Below are 21269 nucleotides of genomic sequence, written 5' to 3'. Positions count from 1 at the left end.
GACAGCTAGAAGAATTTACATGCGGTATTAGGGAGCCATACCTCCTGCAGCAAAGCAGGGTTCCGGCAGAGGCACTGCATCACTGCATCTCTGTTTGGTTAGAAACAGCATCTGTGCTAGGAGGCCAGTGGTACAGGAGGAGGTGACCCAGATGGAGGGCAAAGAGGAGCCATTCAACACGCCAGACACCAGGCCGGCAGCTGTGACCCTTTGCTTTGGCAAGGAAGCTCTGAGCAGGAGAGGGCACCCAAGGCTTTGCCTCGGGCCATGCTCCTCTGACAGAGGGCAGGAAGACATTCTTGGAAGACAGGAAGCTCGTCCCCCACCCAGAGTCAGGAAGGATAGGGTGAGCAGGGCAGAAAAGGAGGAATGCCCGCTATTCCCCCATGCGAGGCTTTAGCAACTCCCGGGGGGCTCCAATCACTGGGCAGGCTTCTGGTCTACAGCAGCGGGTGCTCTGGGTTAGGGGTGGGGGTTCCAGACACAAGGAGAGGGAGCTGGAGCAGATATGGCAGCCTACGAGAGAGGCAAGTCCACGGGGCCAGAGGGCCAGTGAGTCACCCTCAGATGGCAAATGTCTTGTCTAAGTGGCCAGGGAAGTTGAGTCATTAGTGACATTTAGAACTCTTACTCCGTTCATGGTAGCCTGAGGCTTTGGGAACAAAGCCCTGAACAGAGCACAGGAGGCCGAGCCCTCACCGAGCTGAAACCAAACAGCGGCCGCGTTAGCAGTTCAGGTCACATACACATACACAGTATGGGTAGGAGGATGCAAGAGTTGAGACAGTGACAGATGAAGATGGGTAGTGGTCAGGCCTGGAGCTCTGTCCCACGTGGCACAGCTACCAGAGGTCATGATGCTCTTTAGGCCGGGTAAGGAGATGCACTGTGGGAAGCCTGTGTGTCTGCTGTGGCAGACACTGTGGCATTCACTGACGGTGACAGCTTCTGGGAGAGTGGAGGAGGAAACAAACAGCCCCCCAGGATGTTGCATGGCTCCTTGCAGATCTCAATTCCAGCAAATATCCTCAGACAGGTTAGCGATGTTATCAAAGCCACCAAAACCTGGAGACCCGAGTTTGCAGATGATGCTGCACAAAGCGGGTGGGGTCGGTGATTGGATTATTAGGTTACAGCATCTGTGACTTAATTGCATTGGCCATCAGCTTGGCATCCTTCAAGCAAATTGACATTTGCTTTGCTAGTCTCTCTTAAAGTCAGAACGAATGATTTGGTTATATTTTATACATGGGTCTCTTTCCCCCTGCAAAGGCCTCATAAAAAGCAGAAGGGTAAGAAAGACATTCTTTACAGTTGTAGTCCATTTTTACTAAACAACTGTTAGAGTTGGTATCATAAAACAGCAACAAAAAACCACCCTATAATTAAATGGGACTGAGGATGGCTGAGACCTTCTGGTACCTTGGAAGGAAAGTGAAGTTGGCTACTGCTTGGAGTAAATAAACACCTCCAAGCCAAGGAAGTTGATGCTATTGTTCCCATCTACACCTGTAGGCCTTCTGTTTGGATATTCTATGGTTGTTGAGAACCAACTCCTGGAAGCTGCTCTTGGATCTCCTCATGCTTTGGGACACACCACCACCAACACACACACACACACACACACACACACACACACACGAAATAAATAAAATATAAAGCAATTATAAATATGATAATTTTATTGTTGTACTGATGTTTCATTATACTAATGAGTTGTTACATAAAGTATTTCCATACATAACAATCTGGGCACAATGGCTCTTACCTGTAATCTCAGCGTGTGAGATTCGAGGCAAGAGACAGCTGGATCCTGGAAGCTCCCGGCCCAGCTAGGCTGGTCTATGTGGCAAAGCTCCAGGCTGCTGAGAGACTGTCCCAAATGAGAGGTAGCTGGAGACTGAGTGACATTTCAGGTGGTTTTCCTGGCTCCTCAAATGCACCACACAAATACCCATACCCACACATACACCCACACCCACATGGTAGGACTTTTGTGCCCTCTTAGTCTCTGACATCAGACAAGAAGAGAGGGTAGAGAGAGGGTGTGTGGGGCGCTGAGCCAGCTGCTTTGTAGATCCTTAAAAAGCAAGGACTATGCTCCTCAGTGGTGAAAAGGCATGTCCCCTGGGGAGAGAGAGAGTTAATCATGGTAAGTAGCTTGAGAAGAAGGGGCAGTATAGTAAGGGTTTCAAGGGTTTCTCACCGAGGGACCTTTCTGGAGTAGCGTCGTGAAAACAGGCCCCCAAAGAAGAGACCTTAGGGCTGGTAGCAGAGGACTAGAAGGTGACCGGAAGAGGAGGAACTTCCCAGGAGAAGGGAAAGAACGTACAAAGGTCCTGAGACAGAGAAACACTGAGAAGAACCATGGGTGGGAGGGTATGTTAGTCACACTCCCTATTGTTTGACAAAAGGAATTTAAGGATGAAAAGTTTATTTTGGCTCTCTGTCCAGAAGAATGGAGTCCATCGCGACAGGTAAGGCAAGGTGGCAAGAACATGAAGTATCTATTCACTCTGCACCCACAGACAGGAAGGAGAGAGACAAATACGAACACTTTGTCTGCCTTCTACTTATTCAGGCTAAGATGCCATTCCATTAGACAGTGCCATCCATATCCAGGTCTTCTGGTGGTGAAACATCTCTAGACATGTCCTCACAGACTCCTCACCCCAAAGGTGTGTGTCCTCACAGACTCACCCCAAAGTTGTGTTTCCTGGGTGACTCTAACGCAAGAAAGACACATCTGACACCTTATCTAACACAACAAACATCTGCCACCTTAGTTCTACCTCTTATCTACTTGACACTGGATGCACCACTCTTAACATCACAAACACCCCATCCCTCGCCTTCCAAGGCTCATAGGCATCTTCTAACACAAAATGCATTTGTTCTTCTGCAAGAATCACTAAATCCTTAACAGTTCTAACATTGTTCAAGAGCCTAAATTCCAAATCTCTTCTGAAACTCAAGGCAAATTATTAGTTTGGGGTCCCTACAAAGTTACGAAACAAGATGAGATGACAACTGAGTAAGCACATTTGCTGCCAAGCCCACATGTCCTCTACCCTCCACATGTATGCTGTAGCCGTGTGTGTACCAGTGCATACAATAACTGACTAACAAAATACAACGTTAAAAAATTCTGAGCATGATGGTACACACCTGCACTTAGGAGGCAGATGCAGACTGACAGATTTTAAGGCCAGCAAGGTCTACATAGCAAGTTACAGGACATTCAGAGCTTCATAGTGGGATCCTGCTTCAAAAAAAAAAATGCAAGACAATTTGCATACTTCCAATGTACAATGGCACAGATTAAGCATTCCCACCCCACAAGAGATGAGTGAGGGATGGGAAGGAAAGATTCAGTCCAAAGCAAGACAAGCTGCTGCCTGATGCTCCTTCCACCACGGTGAACTGTATCCCTCTGAACTGTGATCTAAAGTGTGGCAAACACTAAACCTGTGGCTCCATGACCAATATCTAGGTCACTTGTTGGTATCCTCTGGGCTCCAACAGCCTTGGGTGGCCTCTCCTTTTTTATCTCTGTCTCCTGCAGCACACGTGACCTCTCTTGAGCCAGCTCAACTCTGTGTTTGCAACTTTCCTTGGTGAATATTGTCTTGGCATTTTCAATAGCCTGTGATCTCCAGCGCAACTTAGGCTTTATTCAATACCCTCCCAGGGCATCCCTGGAGGCTATACATTGTTTCTCTTAGCAGGTCTCCGGAAACTTGTTTCAAACCTCCAGGGTCCTTTCACTCTTGCATTCCGTATGCCGGAAACAAACAGCACCATGTTAGGACACTAACAGATTATGTTGCTGGTTCGAGACGCCATCTGGCCTCCTTCTATCACAGTTGTAGTCTCTTTCTCCCTGGACATGGCTTGGAGTGGCTGAAGATGGGGAACCCTTCAGTTTTGGCTTAAGCATTCTCCTTTGACATCAAATTGCTTGTTTACAAGTTGGAGCCTCCGGTGGATGGGGTCTTGCCTTCAAGGTACCTTTCCTGTTATCCCAGTGAAGAAAGAGCTCTGTGTTTCTCCTTAAAGACACCAATCTGTAACTAATTGATATTTCTCTGAGCCCTCCTCATTGCTGACTTCAAACTCACTCACTCTCCTTTTCTTGCTAAGCTTCACATTTTCTAGATCTTTCCACCTCTCTTGCCTCCTCTCTTACAGAAACCTGGGTAAGGGCAGGCAGCAGTAACCATGAAGAATTAGCCTGTTGTGATAGAATTTGACCTCATTCAATTTCTCAGGACATGGGAAGAACATAGTCAGATTCTTTATCAGAACACAACACCAGTGGTCTCTAGCCTAATTCCCAATAGAGTTGCTGCTGCCTTCACTGCATGCATTTCTTTTAGCATTCTGGTCTTCCGGCCCTAGTCAGAATGGCCCCTTAAGTTCTGTTTACAGGATTCTAGGACTTTACTGCACATTATTTCTAGGAGTTATTTTACATTATTTCTGCAGAGTTCCAAAAACTCAAGAATCACATAGTCCAGTTTATAACAGAAACGACCCCACTTCTGGTACCAATTCTCTGTAGTATTTACTTTACACATTACTGTGGTAGGATACCCAACAAACACAACTGAAGGAAAGAAGGGTTATTTTGGCCCACAGTTGAAAGGGGCACAGTCCATCATGGTGTCAGGAGCATCAAGCAGTTGGTTTTGGTTACGGTTGACACAGATGGACAATAGAGATAAATGAACGCTGGTTTTCCATTTAGTTTCTTTTTTTAAATTTGGTTTATGGTTCCAATCCATGCGTCAGTATCATTCCTACTCAGGATGGATCACCCCTTCTGAGCTAAGAACCTCTCTGGAAACCTCACATACACGCCAAGGTGTTGTCACAGATGTAGCTAGGTGTCTCTAAATCCAGTTAAACCGACAATGGAGACTAACCACAAAACGGGGAGGCAGGCGTTGAGTAGTGTGAGAGTAGGCTGTGGACACTGGAAGACTCAGACGTGCCTTCCCATTGCCTGTCTCTGATATGCATGGAGGTTTCACAAGTGACCTACATTCCCATATGTCCTCTGTTTTAGAATTCACCCGAGATCAGCTTTACCTGTTTGAGGACACAGGGTGTTTCTTTATCATTTCCCCCTCATAACTATCTGCCATCTCCCTGCATGGAATATAAGACTTGCCTCCCACCCAATCCAACTCTGACCATCTTACTGTCACAGTGCTTTGAGTCATGAAAGTATTGTGGGCACTAAACAAAAAGCACAATATTGGTGTCTTGTTAATCCAGAAAATGCACGTTTACTTGCTTGTTCATTGTCGTTTTTTTTTTTTTTTATGTTTTTGAGGCAGAATTTCACAAATTAGCAAGGGCTGTCACAAAACCCTTCATCCTCCTACTCAGTCTCCTGAGCATGGGGAGGTCAGGTTGTACTGCCACACGTGTCCAGAGTAATACTCTTCTAGTTCAATTTTTCTTTCAGTATTTGATAATTACTTATTAAATTCATCTCATATGCGGGATATCGTTGATAATCAGTGGCCATTAATAATCATAATCACAACATCCTGAATAAAACGGAGATGTTTAGAGCCTTATGGCCACGAGGAAAAATAAAAAATTAAAAGTTAATGCGTTATTCATGCATTGCAGTTCACATAATAGATAAGGTGACGAACCAAGGAATTAAATTCCATAAACATCAAAGTAGTGTACAATTTTGCTGGAAAGGAAGCAAGAACTTTGAAGCTGCCTTAGTCCCCTCCTCGCCACGATAAGCCGCCCAGAAAAAGGCAACTTAAGGGTCTGTAGTTTTCTTTTTCTTCTTCTTTTTTAAACGCTTTGGGAGGCCTGCCGCTCGGCCCCCAAGTAAATACACACGGAGGTTTATTCTTCTTTATAAATGCCAGGCCTTAGCTTGGCCTTTTTCTACCCAGCTTTTCTTAACTTAGCCCACCTCTTTTTTGCCTCTGGACTTTTACCTTTCTCTATTTCTGTATGTTTTCTTTCCTCCTTATCCCACTTCTGGCTGTGTAGCTGAGTGGCTGGCCCCTTCTTTTCTGGATCCTTGATTATGCTCCTACGTATTCTCTCCGTCTGCAGCCCCGCCCATCCCTTCTTCTGCCTCGCTATTGGCTGCTCAGCTCTTTATTAGGCCAGCCAGGTGTTTTAAATAGGCAGGTGTTTTAAATAGACTCAGCTTCACAGAGTCAAACAAATGCAGCATAAAGGAATGCAAGGCATATTTGTGTCATTACACAAACATCCCACAGCATAAACAGGTGAATCCAGGATCCCCTGCATAGGAAGCGGTGACGCCCATGTTGGGTGAGTCTGCCCACCTCGGCTAACAACACAACCGAGATAATCCTCATACACATGCACACAAGGCCAATTTAATTTAGATAATTTCTTTTTAATTGAGATTTGAGATTCTCTTCTTGAGTGACAAGCTTAGGAAAGTAACTAGCAGAGGACACAATGTAAATTTTTTTAACTGTAAAAGAGAAACATGTTTGCCTTTTTAAGCCAATGGAGTGGTTTTACATTTTCATGATATTTATATTCTGCTATTTATATATAAATGCTAATATTTATAATAGATGCCCAATTGTTTTAATTTCTTATTAAAGAGATCATTTTAGATACCAGTTTAAAAGTGGGTAAGGCAACTTGATTTTTTTAAAGGGTTTTCTTGGCCACTTTGGATGATGGTTGGCAGTTAACAGTCCCCCATGATAGCTAACTACAACTCCAGGAGATCTGATGCCCTCTTCTGGCCACCTTTGGTACCACAGGTGTGTGTGGTGTACATCCTTACGTGTAGGCAAAACACTCATACACCAAAACAAAATTTAATATTAAAAGAAATTTTGAGGGGTATCAAAAAGTTTGAACCTCCCCTCCCGTGTAGGTCGAGTCCTGTGGGTCTGGAGTGCTCCCTAGAGCCACATTTCTCCTGTTTGCTGGGCTGGAGTTTTGTGTTGTTTCTTGCATGTCACTGGACACCCCCCTCACACACACATACCACCACCACCATAATGAAGTGACTACTTCATAAATATCTGAATCGGAAGACTTGGTCTCCTCCGATCACTAATGTCTCTCCAGAATCTACCATGGTGCTGGTGTTAGCAGCACTCGACTGCCTGAATGGATGGCAGGGCTCTGTGTGCCACGAACTATGCTGGGGGCTGCTATTCAGACATACCACGGCACTAATTCTCGCTACCACCAAGCAGGAGGTTCAGTGGATCATCCTCATTTCAGAGCTGGGAGAAACAAGGTGGGGCCAGCCCATATAACCTGCCAAATTTCAGTAATCAAGGAAATGCCAGATCGGGGTCCCAGCATCTGGTGAGAGTGTTTACATGACACCCTTCACTAACCCTGTGGCCCAGGTCAGGGCCCAGAAGCTCCAGGGCCAACACACTGGGGTGCTCCATAAATTCCATCCCTCCACGGCTCAGTTTTCTGCCATCTGCTTTCTCCTCCTGAGTGTGTCTCCATCTCCCTCCCCGTTTAATATTTAAGTTTCACACACTCTGAGATTTTTCAGAGACCCGTGTGTGTCACTGACCTACTTTTCCCATCCACACATCTTTTATCATGGGGGTGGGGTGGGGAGGGTAACAGTGGGAAGCGCAGGGGGTCCCTCTCCAAAGGAAAGAGAAGTGGAGAGAGTAGAGAGGACCACACATCACAAGGTTGCTCCAAGCCGGCTCCTGCTGACAGCAGATGAGCATTAACATAACGTGGACAGACTCTGCTGAGAGCCTGCCACAGTAACTGCCATGCTAAGTGGCCAAAACCACAGCTCTCCCCCTCTGGCCTCACAGTAGGGCATCGGAAACCACCCCGCCCCGTGTGTGTGTGTGTGTGTGTGTGTGTGTGTGTGTGTGTGTGTGTGTGTGTGTGTGTTGAGATGTTTCTCTCCTGTCTATCACAGGTACATTCCTAACCAGAGGTAGCATGCAGAGCAAGTCCATCACTGGGGAGGGAGGGGGCTGCCACTCTGAACCCTCGAAATCACACCCCAGGCATAGCACAGACGGCAGGAAGCTCCCTTATCAAGCTGTCATGTGTTCGCTTTGCCACTCACCCCGCTAGTTCCAGGCTCTGCCGCCCATCTACAGGTGCTCTACAGAGTCCCAAACTGGCTGACCCACTTTCTTAAACGTGTCCTCATCTCGGGAGGGGTGGGGTCTTCACTTGCCTCCAACCCCGTTTTGGCCTCTTTTCCTTTGTTTCCATCTCACCAGAGGGTGCCGCTTCCCCGTGGCACTCTGGCCCTGGGGCACACCCCGCAGCCTTCATCCATGTCACCTTGGGCCATTTTTAGGGACATGGTGATGCCAGTTTATGGATACGGTGGCTCACAATTTCTACTGGGCTCTCCTGGGGATAGAAGAAAGCCCGAGTTACCTGAAAACCCTTGGCCAGGACCCTTGACTCCTGGTTCTGGGCTCCTTTCTGGAACCCTGCAGCTCCCTTCTCTACTCCCCTGCCTACTCTTCCCCTGCACCGGTCCCCAGGGTCCGCCAGGGTGGGCGCGCGTGACACAAGTCCAGGCTGGGGGCAAGTGGCGGCTCTGGGTGGGCGGAGGCCAGCGTCCCAGCCCCCCGCCCCCGCTTTGCGCTGTCCGTGACGTCAGAACCGGACTGGGTAAACTGAGCAGGGCTCTGGGGCGCTGGGGCGGAGAAGGCGACCTGGAGCTGCGTGGACGCACGGACTGAGAACCGGGCAGTGTTGCAAGAACCCAGCAGGCATTCGCAGGTGACCGGGAGGTACGCGAGGCCGGGGAGGACAGAGACCCTTCGGGGATCCTATAAGGCAGTGGGCGGGGTCCGGGGATCCCAGGACTCAGGCAGAGCGGACGCCTTGGGCGCGGCTGGGAGGGGCAGCGTCCCTGGGTCCCAGGTCTGGTCCCCGACGACTCTGGAGGAGCTCCTAGGGACGTTATCCGGACTGAGCGGAGCCGGGCGCTCCCTGTCTTCCCGGGCCACCGCTGGTGGGCGCGATTCCTTGGGCTCCGCGTGGCGCGGGACCTCCTGGCTGTCCCAGCCACTGACCGCACCCGCACCTTCAGCACAGCAGAGCCATGGCCCTGAGCGAGCTGGCTCTGCTGCGATGGCTGCGGGACAGCCGCCACTCGCGCAAGCTCATCTTGTTCATCGTGTTCCTCGCGCTGCTGCTGGACAACATGCTGCTCACCGTCGTGGGTAAGTATGGCCCTCGCTTCCCAGCCATCCGATCCCCGGCATCCCCGTCCGTGACGCTGGGTCCTTAGCACCTCGTCCTCATTGTCTAACCCCTTGTCCCCCCCGCACCTCTGGCCCGGGTCCCCCGCCCCGTCCCTGGCAACCTGTCCTCTGCACCCCAAATACCCTAGTGTATCTGAGCAGCTCTGTCCGTACAAAAAGTTGAAGAACGTGCTGTGAAAAACAAAACAAAACAAAAACCCATCCTTGAATACTAGCCTGCCTCGCCCCTGCTCCTGGAAGCTGCACTTGTGGCTTCGCTTTCCTGGAGGTCAGGTCAAAACCCGTGACATCCGATAAGCACCAGAAGTTGTGTTTCCTCCTGATAATTGCCTGCTTCCCTTTGCCCATTTTCACTGCGATGGAGAAGATTTCTGTAGAAGATGGGCAATGCGCTGAGTTGCTGCCGCCCACTAGGACAATTGCTAGGCTACTGAAAGGTGGGTTAATAGTTGGTAGACGGCTGAATGAGCAGGTCGCCATCTAGCTCTGAAGAAAGGCAAGTGGTGTTTAAGTGTACATGATCCGAGGGTAACTTGTGTAGGACTCGAGAATGACACTGTGAATGTGCTGGTCTGATACTTTCTCCTAAAATGACAAGTTCAGGCCAAACGGGTTCAAAACCCGGGCCTCTTAGTCCCTCAAACAGACTAAGGCCAGCCTGAGCTACATGTGACCCTATCTTAAAACATAAAAAGCAAAACCAAACACACAACAAAGGAAAGGAAGCTGAAAGCCAAGGTGCCTTACTTTAGGGTTAGTGTGGTGAAAGACCTAATGTGCTTTTTGAAAACCAATTTTCAATGAAACAGAAATAATTGGTTTTCATTCAGACTCTCAGGTAGTGAGTCACCTCCCCCCCCCCCACACACACACACTTGCAGAGTCTGAGAGACTGTTATTTTCAGCTCAGGAGAGTCAGCTGTGGGATTCACAGGGAGTCAGGGTCTCAGCTGGCCTTTGTCTTCGGTGCTTCATGTTCCCGATGTGCCCAGAGCTTGTATAACATTAAGCAGCTTTGTTTTTCCACAATAGAAGTCTAAGGGATTCTCAGGGAGGGCCGTGGAAACCTGCAGATCCCCGGTCCGGTGGTGCAATGCAGTTTATCTGTTGAGAATGTCCGGTTTACCAACGCCTGCAAGGGTTGGTTTCCCCCCAACCCCGCAAAGTACATAATGGAATTTAGATGTCTGTTTCTTTGCCTTATCCATTTTTGAAATCTGTGGAACCTCTCTGACCCTGGGCCAGCACTGACTTGCTTTGGACAGTGTTTTGCCTTTCAAGCATATTCCTCTGAAGGAATTCTGTAATGAGAAACCCCTATAAACCATAGACATCTCTGTGGCCAGTCATACCGATGCAGCTGCTACCCCTCGGGCATGGGGGACCCTCAGAATTGTTACCTATCATCTATCTATCTATCTATCTATCTATCTATCTATCATCTATTTAAACTCTCTCAGACTAAGCAATATGAAATTGTTCCAGGTATGTCGTCTGAACATGGTTTCCTCTTCTGGGGCACATGGTCCACCCTTCTGGTTTCATTTGGCCTCTCACAGGACATTAATGTTGATGGCTTTTTGTCTCAGAAAAGGTTCTGGTGTGATAATTAACCCTCTCCCTGACATTGTCCCCAGTGCCCATCATACCCAGCTACCTGTACAGCATCGAGCATGAGAAAAACACTACAGAAATCAAGCCAGCACTCACAGCCACCACCTCAGGAACCTTACAGGGCATATTCTCCTACTATGACAACTCTACCATTCCCGTCACTGGAAATGTCACTGGAAATGCCACCGGTGGCCTCCCAGGAGAACAGCCATACAAGGCCACCACCACACAGCACATGGTGACCAACACATCCACTGTCCCTTCTGACTGTCCAAGTGAAGACAAAGATCTCCTGAATGAAAATGTGCAAGTTGGGCTGCTGTTTGCCTCCAAAGCCACTGTCCAGCTCCTTACCAACCCATTCATTGGGCTGCTGACCAACAGGTAAGTAGCTGTGTGCCTCGGGTGAAGAGAGCATGTTAAGTTGCACGGCTCCCAGTTCACTTCCCTGCAGCCCGCCGCTTGCTCGTCTGTCAGAATTGGTGGATGGTGGGCCAGAGAAGCCAAACACCTGAGCCTGGTGTCTTCCGTGTCTACTCCACCTATCTTTCCTTCTGTTGCCTTAAAGGTACTAACATAGGAAACACGGCAGAAGGGAGGAAACATGTGCCCTAAGTGCACAGCTTACGTCTGTCACAGCGGCTCTTAGGTTAGCAGAAGCTCTTCAGGATCATAACCATCGTGGTTGCATGGCTTTCCCGACCCTGTGATTGATTAGAGAAAACTAAGGTCGGGGTTGGCGCTGTAGAGCAGGTAGAGTGCTAGCCTAGTATACACCCTGGGTTCAATCTCCAGTGCCGCATAAATGGGCATTGCCACCCATGACTGTAATCCCAGCATTCGGGAGGGGGGAGGCAGGGAAAAAATAAGCCCCGGGTCGTCCTTGGCTACATAGCAAGTTTAAGGCCAGCCTGAGCTACACACGACCCATCTCAAAACAAAACAAAAAGCAAGAACAAACACACGGCAAATAAGAAAATGGCGCTGAGAGCCAAGGTGCTTTATTTTAGGACTAACGCGAGGAAAGACCTAGCGGCTGTCCCCATGTGGGAGAGATCAATGGGCCTGCTGCACCGGTTAAAACTGAGCTGACGTGGAGGTTCTGGGATGGACCCTCTCCCTGCTGTTGGTCACTCCATTTTGTCCTCATACTGTGAGGGAAGAGAGCCCAAGCCGCTGAAGTTGGTTTTGAGTAGCCTAGAAGTTACCGATTGTTTGGCATCCTTGTCTCCATTGTTGGCAGCCATCCAGCAAGTATCCTTCTACACCAAGGTGGGGACTCAGAGCCCAGGGTACTGACATCCTGAAGATGTTAGCCGTGAGGACTGAGAGCTAGCGGAGGTCGGCTGTGATTCCTAGGAGGACTGCCTTGGGATAAAGGGCGGTCAGTCTAGGCTACATAGTAAATAGTAGTCTAGCCTGAGTTATATGTGCAAGATTCTGCCTCGTTTTTACAACGGTAGAGAGGGGAGCGACCATCATTTCAGGCCCATAGCTGTAACACAGGCTAGAAAAGGCAAGGACAAGAGCTTGGAGGATGGGGTGATGCTAAGAGACAGGGGCAGGGGAGTGGTCAGGAAGGGGTCCCTAGGTGAAGCTACCCGGTTCCCAAGCGCTAGACCAGAGGCACAGGGGTTAATTATGGGGCCAGCGAGTTATTTGGATCCCAGAGCCACACAATGAAGAATCTGTGAGCCGGGCAGCAGGGAGCAAGCGTCCAGATAGTTTGTGGGGTGCAGTGCAAAGTGAAAATGTGGGGCTCTGTGCTCAGATGTTATAAAGCATTGAAGATATCAACTATAGCAGAGAACTAAGCAAAGGCCCAATAAGAGTAGAGCCCTGTGCTTCTATGGGGCTCAAGGTCTGTGAGCTGAGAAGGCTGAGGTGGCCTCAGAGGGTCAGGGTATGACAGGGTATGACAACAATCGCCGTCACCCAGCACCAGCTCACTTCCTGTTGCAGGGTGATATTGTAGACTGGTTACTGCCACCACCGAGCCTGTGTTAACCACCCGGGCTCCAGCCAGCCCTCCTGGCTTCCAAGCAATACTGCACGGCTTCCATACAAAGCATGCTAAGCAATTGAACCCGGGCATGGCTGAGTGTGCACCCACGGAGAAAGTCCTATTACGGAGGTGACATTCTGCCCCTCCTCTGTTCTCCAGGACAAAACCAAACAGAGCTTGGGAGTCATGCACAGGCTTGCTTCTTTTCTTTTTCAAGACTAAGAGCACTTCTTTAAATGCATCTAGTATAATTACAGAAAAACGGCTCAGGGTTTTGTGTTCTGACAGAGTAAACAGCTTGAATGCTACATGGGAAAATTGAGGACATTATCGTAATGATGCCCTGCCAATCACTCAGGCGGGAACATGAAGAGGCACTGGGTAATACTTAGCCAACTTGCTGAAGTGAGGTGAATATTCCAGTCTTCCAGACCGCTTTCAAAAATCCCAATCTTGTCCTTAATGTTTTACTTATGTCTTTGAGAAACAGCTTCGTGTAAGACAGTGAGACTTTCCCCTCTTAAACGTCCCCTAAAGCTGAGGGTCTCGACTTGTGGGTTGTGACCCCAGGGTCAGACAATTCCTTCACAGATATTTGCATCACGGTTCATAACAGTAGCAACATTATAGTTATGAAGTAGCAGCAAAATAATTTTATGGTTGGGTGTCAGCACAAGATGAGGGACTGTATTAAAGAGTCACAGTGTTAGAAAGGTTGAAAACCACTGTCCTAAAGCTTTAAGGTTGAAGCTACTTAGACTCGTGTCTCAGACTGTCCTCCAAGAAAATCCCAATTTTGCTTTGGGTTTGTGAACTGTAGTCTAACCTTATGGTGAGCGATCCCGTTTGGAAATGAGACAGAGCATACACCCTAACTATTTGTCCTGGCTGTGCATTACATTTAAACATGATTTTTTTTTTTTAAATTCTGTTGCTGCCTGGGAACACAGGAATGCAAACACGTTACTATTGACTGATACAGAGCAATCAGGTGAACTCTGTTATCCCTTCAAAAATTATTGTAGTTTGTAAAATTTTTTTGAATAGTTTCCAAGCTCAGGAGATGCAGCTTTAGAGACTTGTGGCTCCTGTGGCCACTGGAAAGCTCTGCTCCCCACCATTGTTCTGATAGCAACTAACAAAGAAGGACACGTTCATTGGAATAGCTCTCCCAGTCTCCCTGGGAGGCACTGCAAACAGTCTGGATGAGATTTGTTCCGATCCCACATTCAGTTACCAACAAGAGGCATGACTCACATTTTCAGTGTTGTAAGCAAATGTGTTTAAAACGGCGTTTTAAAATCGACAGACACATTTCTGATGAAAGAGCTATGTATAACTCACATTCTGTGTCGTAAACACCCATGCCTAAGTGGCAGTGCCTAGATTACTGGTTACAAAGCCATAGAAGCACCTTGCTGATTTTGCCAAGGAGCCTCTACCCCAGGCCTAGAATTTTAGAGGTAAAGGAGTGGATGGCACAGGAGAAAAAAAAAAAAAAAAAAGTACTCACACAACTGTGGTATGGCACAGCAGACACACCTGTCCCTAAGCTGGCTTCTTATCCCTCCAATTCTTTACTGCTCCATAGGACAACTCAGTAAAACTGTTACTCTCAGCATCCCCTTGGGCCTTTTCTGGGCCAAGCTGAATTGAGACAGGCGCACTTTTTAATCACCATGTGGGGAACTTAAACGCCAAGACAGCCTGAGTCTTTCCCATCTGTACCTCCCCCAGCTCTGGCCCAGGCTTGGACACTCCCAAAGACATAGGGACGAGCCTGTCTAGAGCATCTTCTCTAATACTATCTTGTGTTAACTTAGGAGGAGTCCACTGTGAGCCCAGATACCCCACATCACTCAGACTCTACACCCACTTTGGCATTTGTGACCAAGGTGGTGTCAGCACAGTGGCTGACACATCGTAGGCTGTTAGTATTTAAAATACTGGGATGCTACCTCATACTGAATTCTGAGAACACAATGTGACCATTTTGGGCAAGCCTTGGCTACACACTTTTCTTGTTTTATTTTACTTTGGCTACTGTATACTTACAGCCACACTGTGGGACAGGACAGAAAAGGAAGGACACTTGATTTTTGGAACATGTACTTACTCTCCATGTATCCATGTCTCAGATGGTTGGTCCATTTCCCTAATGAAGGCTCATGTGACTTGTTTTGTAATTCTAGTTGAACTGTTCATTCCATAATGGTAACTGTATATCAAAGGAGATACAGGATTCTACTAGTGACCTGATCATCATTGAGGCTAATTAGTGACTTTTAGCAAAGGGGTCAAGACCATGATGGGGGACCCGCAGAAAGAGCTGACCCAAGCCAGTGGGAGCTCACTGACTCTGAACTAAGAGCTAGGCAACGTGCATCCGACTGAACTAGGCCCCCTGAATGCGGGAGAGGCTTGGGCAATTTGTAGGGTCACTGCCAGCGAGAGCAGGAGGTATCCTAATGAGTGAACTGACTTTTTGGAGCCCCCTTCGTATGGAAAGATACCTTGCTTAGCCTAGACACGGAGGAGGCGAGGAGGGCCCTGGTCCTGTCTCAACAGGACAGAATTCATTGACTCTCCATGGGAGTCCTTACCCTTTGTGAGGAGTAGATGTGGGATTGAGATGAGGGGAAGTTGGGGGAAGCAGGAAGAAGGGACAGAGGGGGAAGTGGGATTCATATGTAAAGAAAAGAAAAGTAAATAAAAACAATAAAAGGCATGTGTGTGTGTGTGTGTGTGTGTGTGTGTGTGTGTGTGTAAAGGAATGCTCTAGAAAGACAATATAAAAACATTGTTACCTTCCTCTCTCATAAATCAGGCAACGTGTGCTCTGTCTGCCCCTCTCTCCTCCCCTCTCCTTTTTATTGAAAGGTTAAAGTTCAGATGCTAAGCATGAGGGAGCTTTCAGCTACATCCCCAGTCCAGGACGAAGTTGCCATGTCTTGACCTGTTCAGCGCCTACTTTAAATAGTAGTTACATCTTTAGAACCAAGTGCTGCTTCGAGCTAGCAAATAGCCCAGGGGCAGCCACTCCGTTAGCTTCACTTCCTTCTTAGCCTGCCTTTATCTGGGTGGTCTGCTTTTTATCAAGCCAGTGTCAGTGGCTTAATTTATTTCCATAGTTACCCAGTATATCTGAAAGCAGTTATTTTTCCCGCAGACCTTAGCTAACGTCTGAATGACAGGCAGGAAGCCACAGGGCATAAAAGCTTTCTGAAATCTTCTTGGGTTTTTTTTTTTTCCCCTCTAGCTTCAGCCGCTTGGTCTGAAGTAGGCTTTGTAGAAAGAAGCAGTGACCTTTTCAGATCATCTGCAGACAGGGAAACCAGCTGCTTGGGAAAGGGATCTCCCATCTTAGACATCACTGGGATGGGTAGGGAGGAGAACAATGGGCTCACGATGGGCTTCCCACACTGAAGCCAGAAGGAACCAGGGACGGAATTGGAGCGTTCTGCCGTGAGCACAGGGACTCAAGCCCAGGCAGGTGTGTGGTTCACACAGGTCCCTGCACACGACAGCCCGGACTCCAGCAGATCCAAGGGCTGGGCTTAAGAATTTCATTTCCTAAATGCTGAACCAACTTCCTGTGATAGCTGAGTGAATTTAAGATATTCCTGTTTCTTGACATTCATTTCCTGTTGTACCTTTTAGGGGTGTGCAAGCATTATTGAAGAGGAGATCATGCCTCTGCTGGTGACTGGTCACATTCTACAGGGTCTCTATTTATACCTTTCTTCTCTGTCATTTACAGTGATTGAAGGGAAGATACTGTGGTCTTGGTGAGATGAGAAGAGAGGTGTGGTTGTGTTAGTCTTTCTAGTAAAAAAGGAACAGTTAGCATTACAGAAGAAAGAAGTATCAATTGTCAGAGGGCATGCTGGTTAGTTTTGTTACCTTGGAAAGGGGGACCTAGGCTAAATTTTCTCCATCATACTGGCCTGTAGGCAAGTCTTTGGGGGCATTTCCTTGACAAGTGATTGATGTAAGAGGGCCCAGGGTCATGCTACCTCTAGCCCTGGGTTGTATGAGAAAGCAGGCTGAGCAAGTCTCGGGCAGCAAGTCAATAAGCATCATTCCTTCATGGTTCATGCCTCTGCTCCTACCTGAGTTCTTGTCCTGATTTCCCTCAGTGATTGAGACATGTAAGCCAAATGAACGCTTTCCTCCCCAAGCTGGTTATAATCTAACACTACAAGGAAAACGAGGGCATGGGGTTTCTCTACTCGTTAGTTTTTGCAGCCAGTGTAACATCTATTGTTCTAGATGTCTTCTGAGGGAGTCACTATATGGTTTTTAGTCACGTTCAAATTGAATCAATTGTTCCCTGGAGCTGTGTAGACAATGACTGTGGTCCAGCATGACTCACAAAGGGGTTGATAACAGGCCATTAGGATATAAGCTTTGCTGAATCAGATCTAGCTTTGCTAGCAATACTTTAATTGTGATGGCCTTGGGTTGAGACAAGGGAGAAAACTCAGCCGGTGATGACTCATGTCACTTGAGTCCCTGTCCATTTCAGAGTCATTGAAGGGAAGGAGCCCCTTCACAGCTCAGTACCCTGGACAGCTCTTCTTCTGAGGGGGTTGTACAGACAGCTAAGAGAGTCTGGGGGTGGCATCCCAGAAGGTGGGGCTAAGCACCAGTGTTGCCAAGGTGACTGCTTAACCATTCTGCTTGCTGCTTGGCCAGTGTAGAGTGGGAAGCACATGCGTGTTGGGCTAAGAAAAGAGAGTGCCCTAAACCCAGGTGTGTGGAGCTTTTGGAGTGGACAGTTAGTTGGCTTTTGTGGTTCCCCCCAGCTTGGCCATTCTGTCATCCACTACTTGTTTTGTGTTGGAATCCCAAAGGAATTGCTAAAGCAACCATCACAATAGCTCTGAGCTTGGTACAAAGATCCAGGTCTAGGCACACAACCCTAAGGTTTGTAATGAGACCCTGTGCCCTCCATCCCATCAGGCACTGGGATCCACTGTCCCTGGGACTTGCATGCACAGCAGTGAAATGCGTACCAGAGGCATACCACTCCATGTTGTGGTCCTGGTGTCTTGAGGAGTTCTTTACCGGAATTTACTCAGGCGGGGTTGGGATTCTTTGACACGGAAAGGAATTTCAGGATGAGACATAGTTATTTTTATTTTATTGGGTTTTGTTTGTTTGTTATTTTGAGACAGGGTTTCTCTGTGTTGTTTGGAGCCTGTCCTGGAACTCACTCTATAGACCAGGCTGGCCTCAAACTCACAGAGATCCACCTGCCTCTGCCTCCCGAGCCATGGGATCAAAGGTGTGTACTACCAACGCCAAGCCAGAGTTGGAATTTGTTAAGAAGAATTTATAGCAGATTTAAGCTTACTAGAAAGAGAGGTGGTGGTGGGAAAGGTAAGACTTGCCTATGCAGGGGTGGCATCCTTGAGAGACAGTTGCACTCAGCTGTCTTTATGGTAGTCTTGTATACAGTTTTGATAGGTTCTTAAATTCTTAAGAGATTGCTTAGAAGCTTAAGTGATGTCATAGTATCCTCAGGTACCCTGGCTAGGGTGAAAGCTGAAAAGGGAAAACCCTAGCTCACCAGTATGGCAAGAAAGGTAAGATTTACCAAAACCAAGTTTTTAGGTTTTGTGTATCTCTCTCTCTCTCTCTCTCTCTCTCTCTCTCTCTCTCTCTCTCTCTCTCTGTGTGTGTGTGTGTGTGTGTGTGTGTGTGTTTCCCAGACAATGTCAGGCTCATGCCTGGAAAAAAAAGACCACTGCTACCTTCATATTCTTTGTGATTCCTTTATAAAAAGAGCATTTTCTCCACGTTAGCAACCTTCAGGGCAAGTATTAATTGTGCTGGAATTGACTCTCAGCTGGTGAGAGACTTCAACCGGACTCTGCAATTAAGGACTCATTCCCCTTCCCATGTCTCACGTCTTCCTACCCTGCCTCAGTATACCCACCACCTCAAATGTGGTCCTGTTTCCTCCCTCAGCTTCCCTGAGCTCCAGGGTTGGCCACCTGAAAAGGAGGTATATAATCAGCTGCCTTAAGGAATGAAGTGAGAACCATCAGATTGCTGGTCCCTGGGTCCAGGCACCAGGAGAAGGATCCCATACCTCAGCAGATGTTCTCTGAAAGGTGACCAGGGAAACTGGATAGACTGTAGGCTAGCTGTGATATCACTAGTGGTACAAGGGTCACACGAAAGAGTTGTGGTTTCTCAGGATTTGTCCTGAAACTACTAAGAGCTTCTATCTATAGTCGACGGAGGGATCACAGATGTCTTAAGTGGTTGCAGGGATGCTCATGGGGGCCCAAGGGCTCCATGAGAGAGACAGGTAGCTCCTAGGAGTTCACTGGCAAGCCACTGTAGCAGGGATGGTGAGCACTGTTTTGTGAGAAACTCCATCTCAAGGGAACACAGCAGAAAATGACAGAATGGGACATCTGGCATCTTCCTCTGGGTCCTCTGTGGGTGCATGTGCACGTGTACACACACACACACACACACACACACACACACACACACACACCACACACACAATCTATGTCAAAAGGACTGTTGAAAAGATCCCACTCAAAACCAGCTCTGTGACCTCTGCCTACCCAACGAGGTTGTCAAATTTACAAGGAAAAGCCCTGGTCTGGAGGACATACGTAGCCCAAGAACAGTTAGCCCAAATGATGTTTGACAAGTCACTTCTTCATGTCTTTGTTTTCCCATCTGTGAAATGAGGCGGTGGTCAGCCACTCTTAGGAAGCCATGTGGGCTAGCCATGTGACTGCTCATGGGGCTGGGTACCAAGCCTTCAAAGGGAGGTGCTGATGGGCACTTTGTGTGATGCAGGACTGGACACGGCATGCTCACGCTTGGCTTTCTTTTTGGGGTTCATTTGTTCCCTTTCCAGGTCCCTGGGATTCCAGGCTGGAGGAAGAAGAGGTCTGGGAACCTGTGAGCTTCCCTAGGTTGGGAGAACCAGCCAAGGGGCAGTAGCTTAGGCAGGGTTGGTGTTACCTCCAGGGCAGAGGTGCTGGGTAGCTCCTGCCCACACAGCAGAGGAAGGGAGAAAATGGAATGGAGTGGAGGGGAGAGGCTGGAGAGATGGCTCAGTCAGTAAAGCTCTTGCCTTGCAAGCATGAGGACCTGAGTTTGGTCCCCAGACGTACGTACAAATGCTTGACCTATAATCCCAATGCTAGGGAGGCGGGTCCCGGAGGAAAGACCCCTGGGGCTTCCTGGTCAGCACGTCTAGCCTACTTGGGGGAGCAGTAGGAGATATTTCAAAGGAGGTAGATGGCATTCTCATGGATGACACTAGAGGTTGACTTCTGACCCCCCCCCACACACACACACCATGGGGAGCAAATAAAGTTTCTGAAGAATCTTTCCTGTTTCAGATTCCCTGGTAGTCAGTTGCATATGGATACCTTTTTGTATTTGGGTTCAAGGTGACAGCCTTTTCTCTCTGTGGAGACCAAAGGAGACTTGCCTGGGGTGGGTGTGGAGGATATGTGTCTAAGCTAACATACACCTTCCTGATACAATGTGTCCTGGTGCCAGGGTCCTCAGTGGACATCATTCCTACCAAGCAACTTGGACTTAAGACTTTTTGCATGGGACCCTAGGCCTTTCTTTCTAAGCCAGCTTCAGTCTGTGTGGTCAGCAGGAAGGAAGATCTTAACATCTTGATGCTAATGCCTCTGTTTCTCTTGCCAGGTGACTCATTTGATGGGCTTTTATCAAAGCAGGGGGGCCTTACCTCCACGCAGAAGGGCCTGGAAGCTTCTTTGACTGACCATGGTTTTCCCTTTGGGGAAATTCTTGCAAAGACTTCACTAATGATAATAATAACAATGATGACGGAAATAGGCTCTCTGTCTTTTAGATGTGTTTGGGTTTACTTGCCAATATTGTGTTAACATTTATTCCAGAGAAATTTCCATTCAGAGTGGCATCCCATAAGTGTATTCATATTCTAAGACAGTCAAACACGGAAAGGTCACGTAGGAAACACGGAGTATATGAATTTTCAGACAAGTCGACAGAGCACTTATCCAGCTGATCCCAAACGGATAACGGCTGCAAAAATCAATATAAAGCCTCACAAAAGCAGCCAGCCGTCATCAGACTCTTCATGTCTGTGTCTTTCAGAATTGGCTATCCGATTCCCATGTTTGCTGGATTCTGCATCATGTTTATCTCAACAGTTAGTAAGTATCTACTGTTTGCCTTCTGCATGCGAGTCTTGGAAGGAGCCCTGTCTCCCGAGAGCTGGGAATCAGACTAGACCTGGGGGAGGAGGGGATGCTGTATTGGTAATAGTACAGATAGGAGGGGGCTTCATAGAGCAGCCCACAGCCTCAAGTATGGACACACTCATTAATGCAAGGGTGGGTTCCAGAATCACA

At 48.0% G+C, this 21269-nt stretch overlaps 1 protein-coding gene across 4 annotated transcripts in view; it reads left to right on the top strand.

Moving 5' to 3' along the window:
- The first annotated feature begins 8633 nt into the window (after positions 1–8633).
- The window catches only part of Slc18a2 (solute carrier family 18 member A2), a 33699-nt gene continuing 21063 nt past the window's right edge, over positions 8634–21269 (top strand). The window contains exons 1-4 of one of the 4 annotated variants that reach the window (XM_051199781.1): positions 8634–8769; positions 9088–9215; positions 10895–11255; positions 21013–21071. In XM_051199781.1, the coding sequence (XP_051055738.1) occupies positions 9095–9215; positions 10895–11255; positions 21013–21071 (541 nt within the window). In that variant the 5' untranslated portion in view covers positions 8634–8769; positions 9088–9094. Of the gene's footprint in view, positions 8781–9082; positions 9216–10894; positions 11256–21012; positions 21072–21269 lie in introns of all 4 variants that reach the window. The other 3 variants (XM_051199782.1, XM_051199784.1, XM_051199783.1) reach the window with 3 other exon arrangements.

The sequence above is a fragment of the Phodopus roborovskii genome, unplaced genomic scaffold, assembly GCF_943737965.1.
Source record: "Phodopus roborovskii unplaced genomic scaffold, PHOROB, whole genome shotgun sequence".
NCBI lineage: Eukaryota > Metazoa > Chordata > Mammalia > Rodentia > Cricetidae > Phodopus > Phodopus roborovskii.
This window is presented reverse-complemented; position numbering and strand designations above follow the sequence as displayed.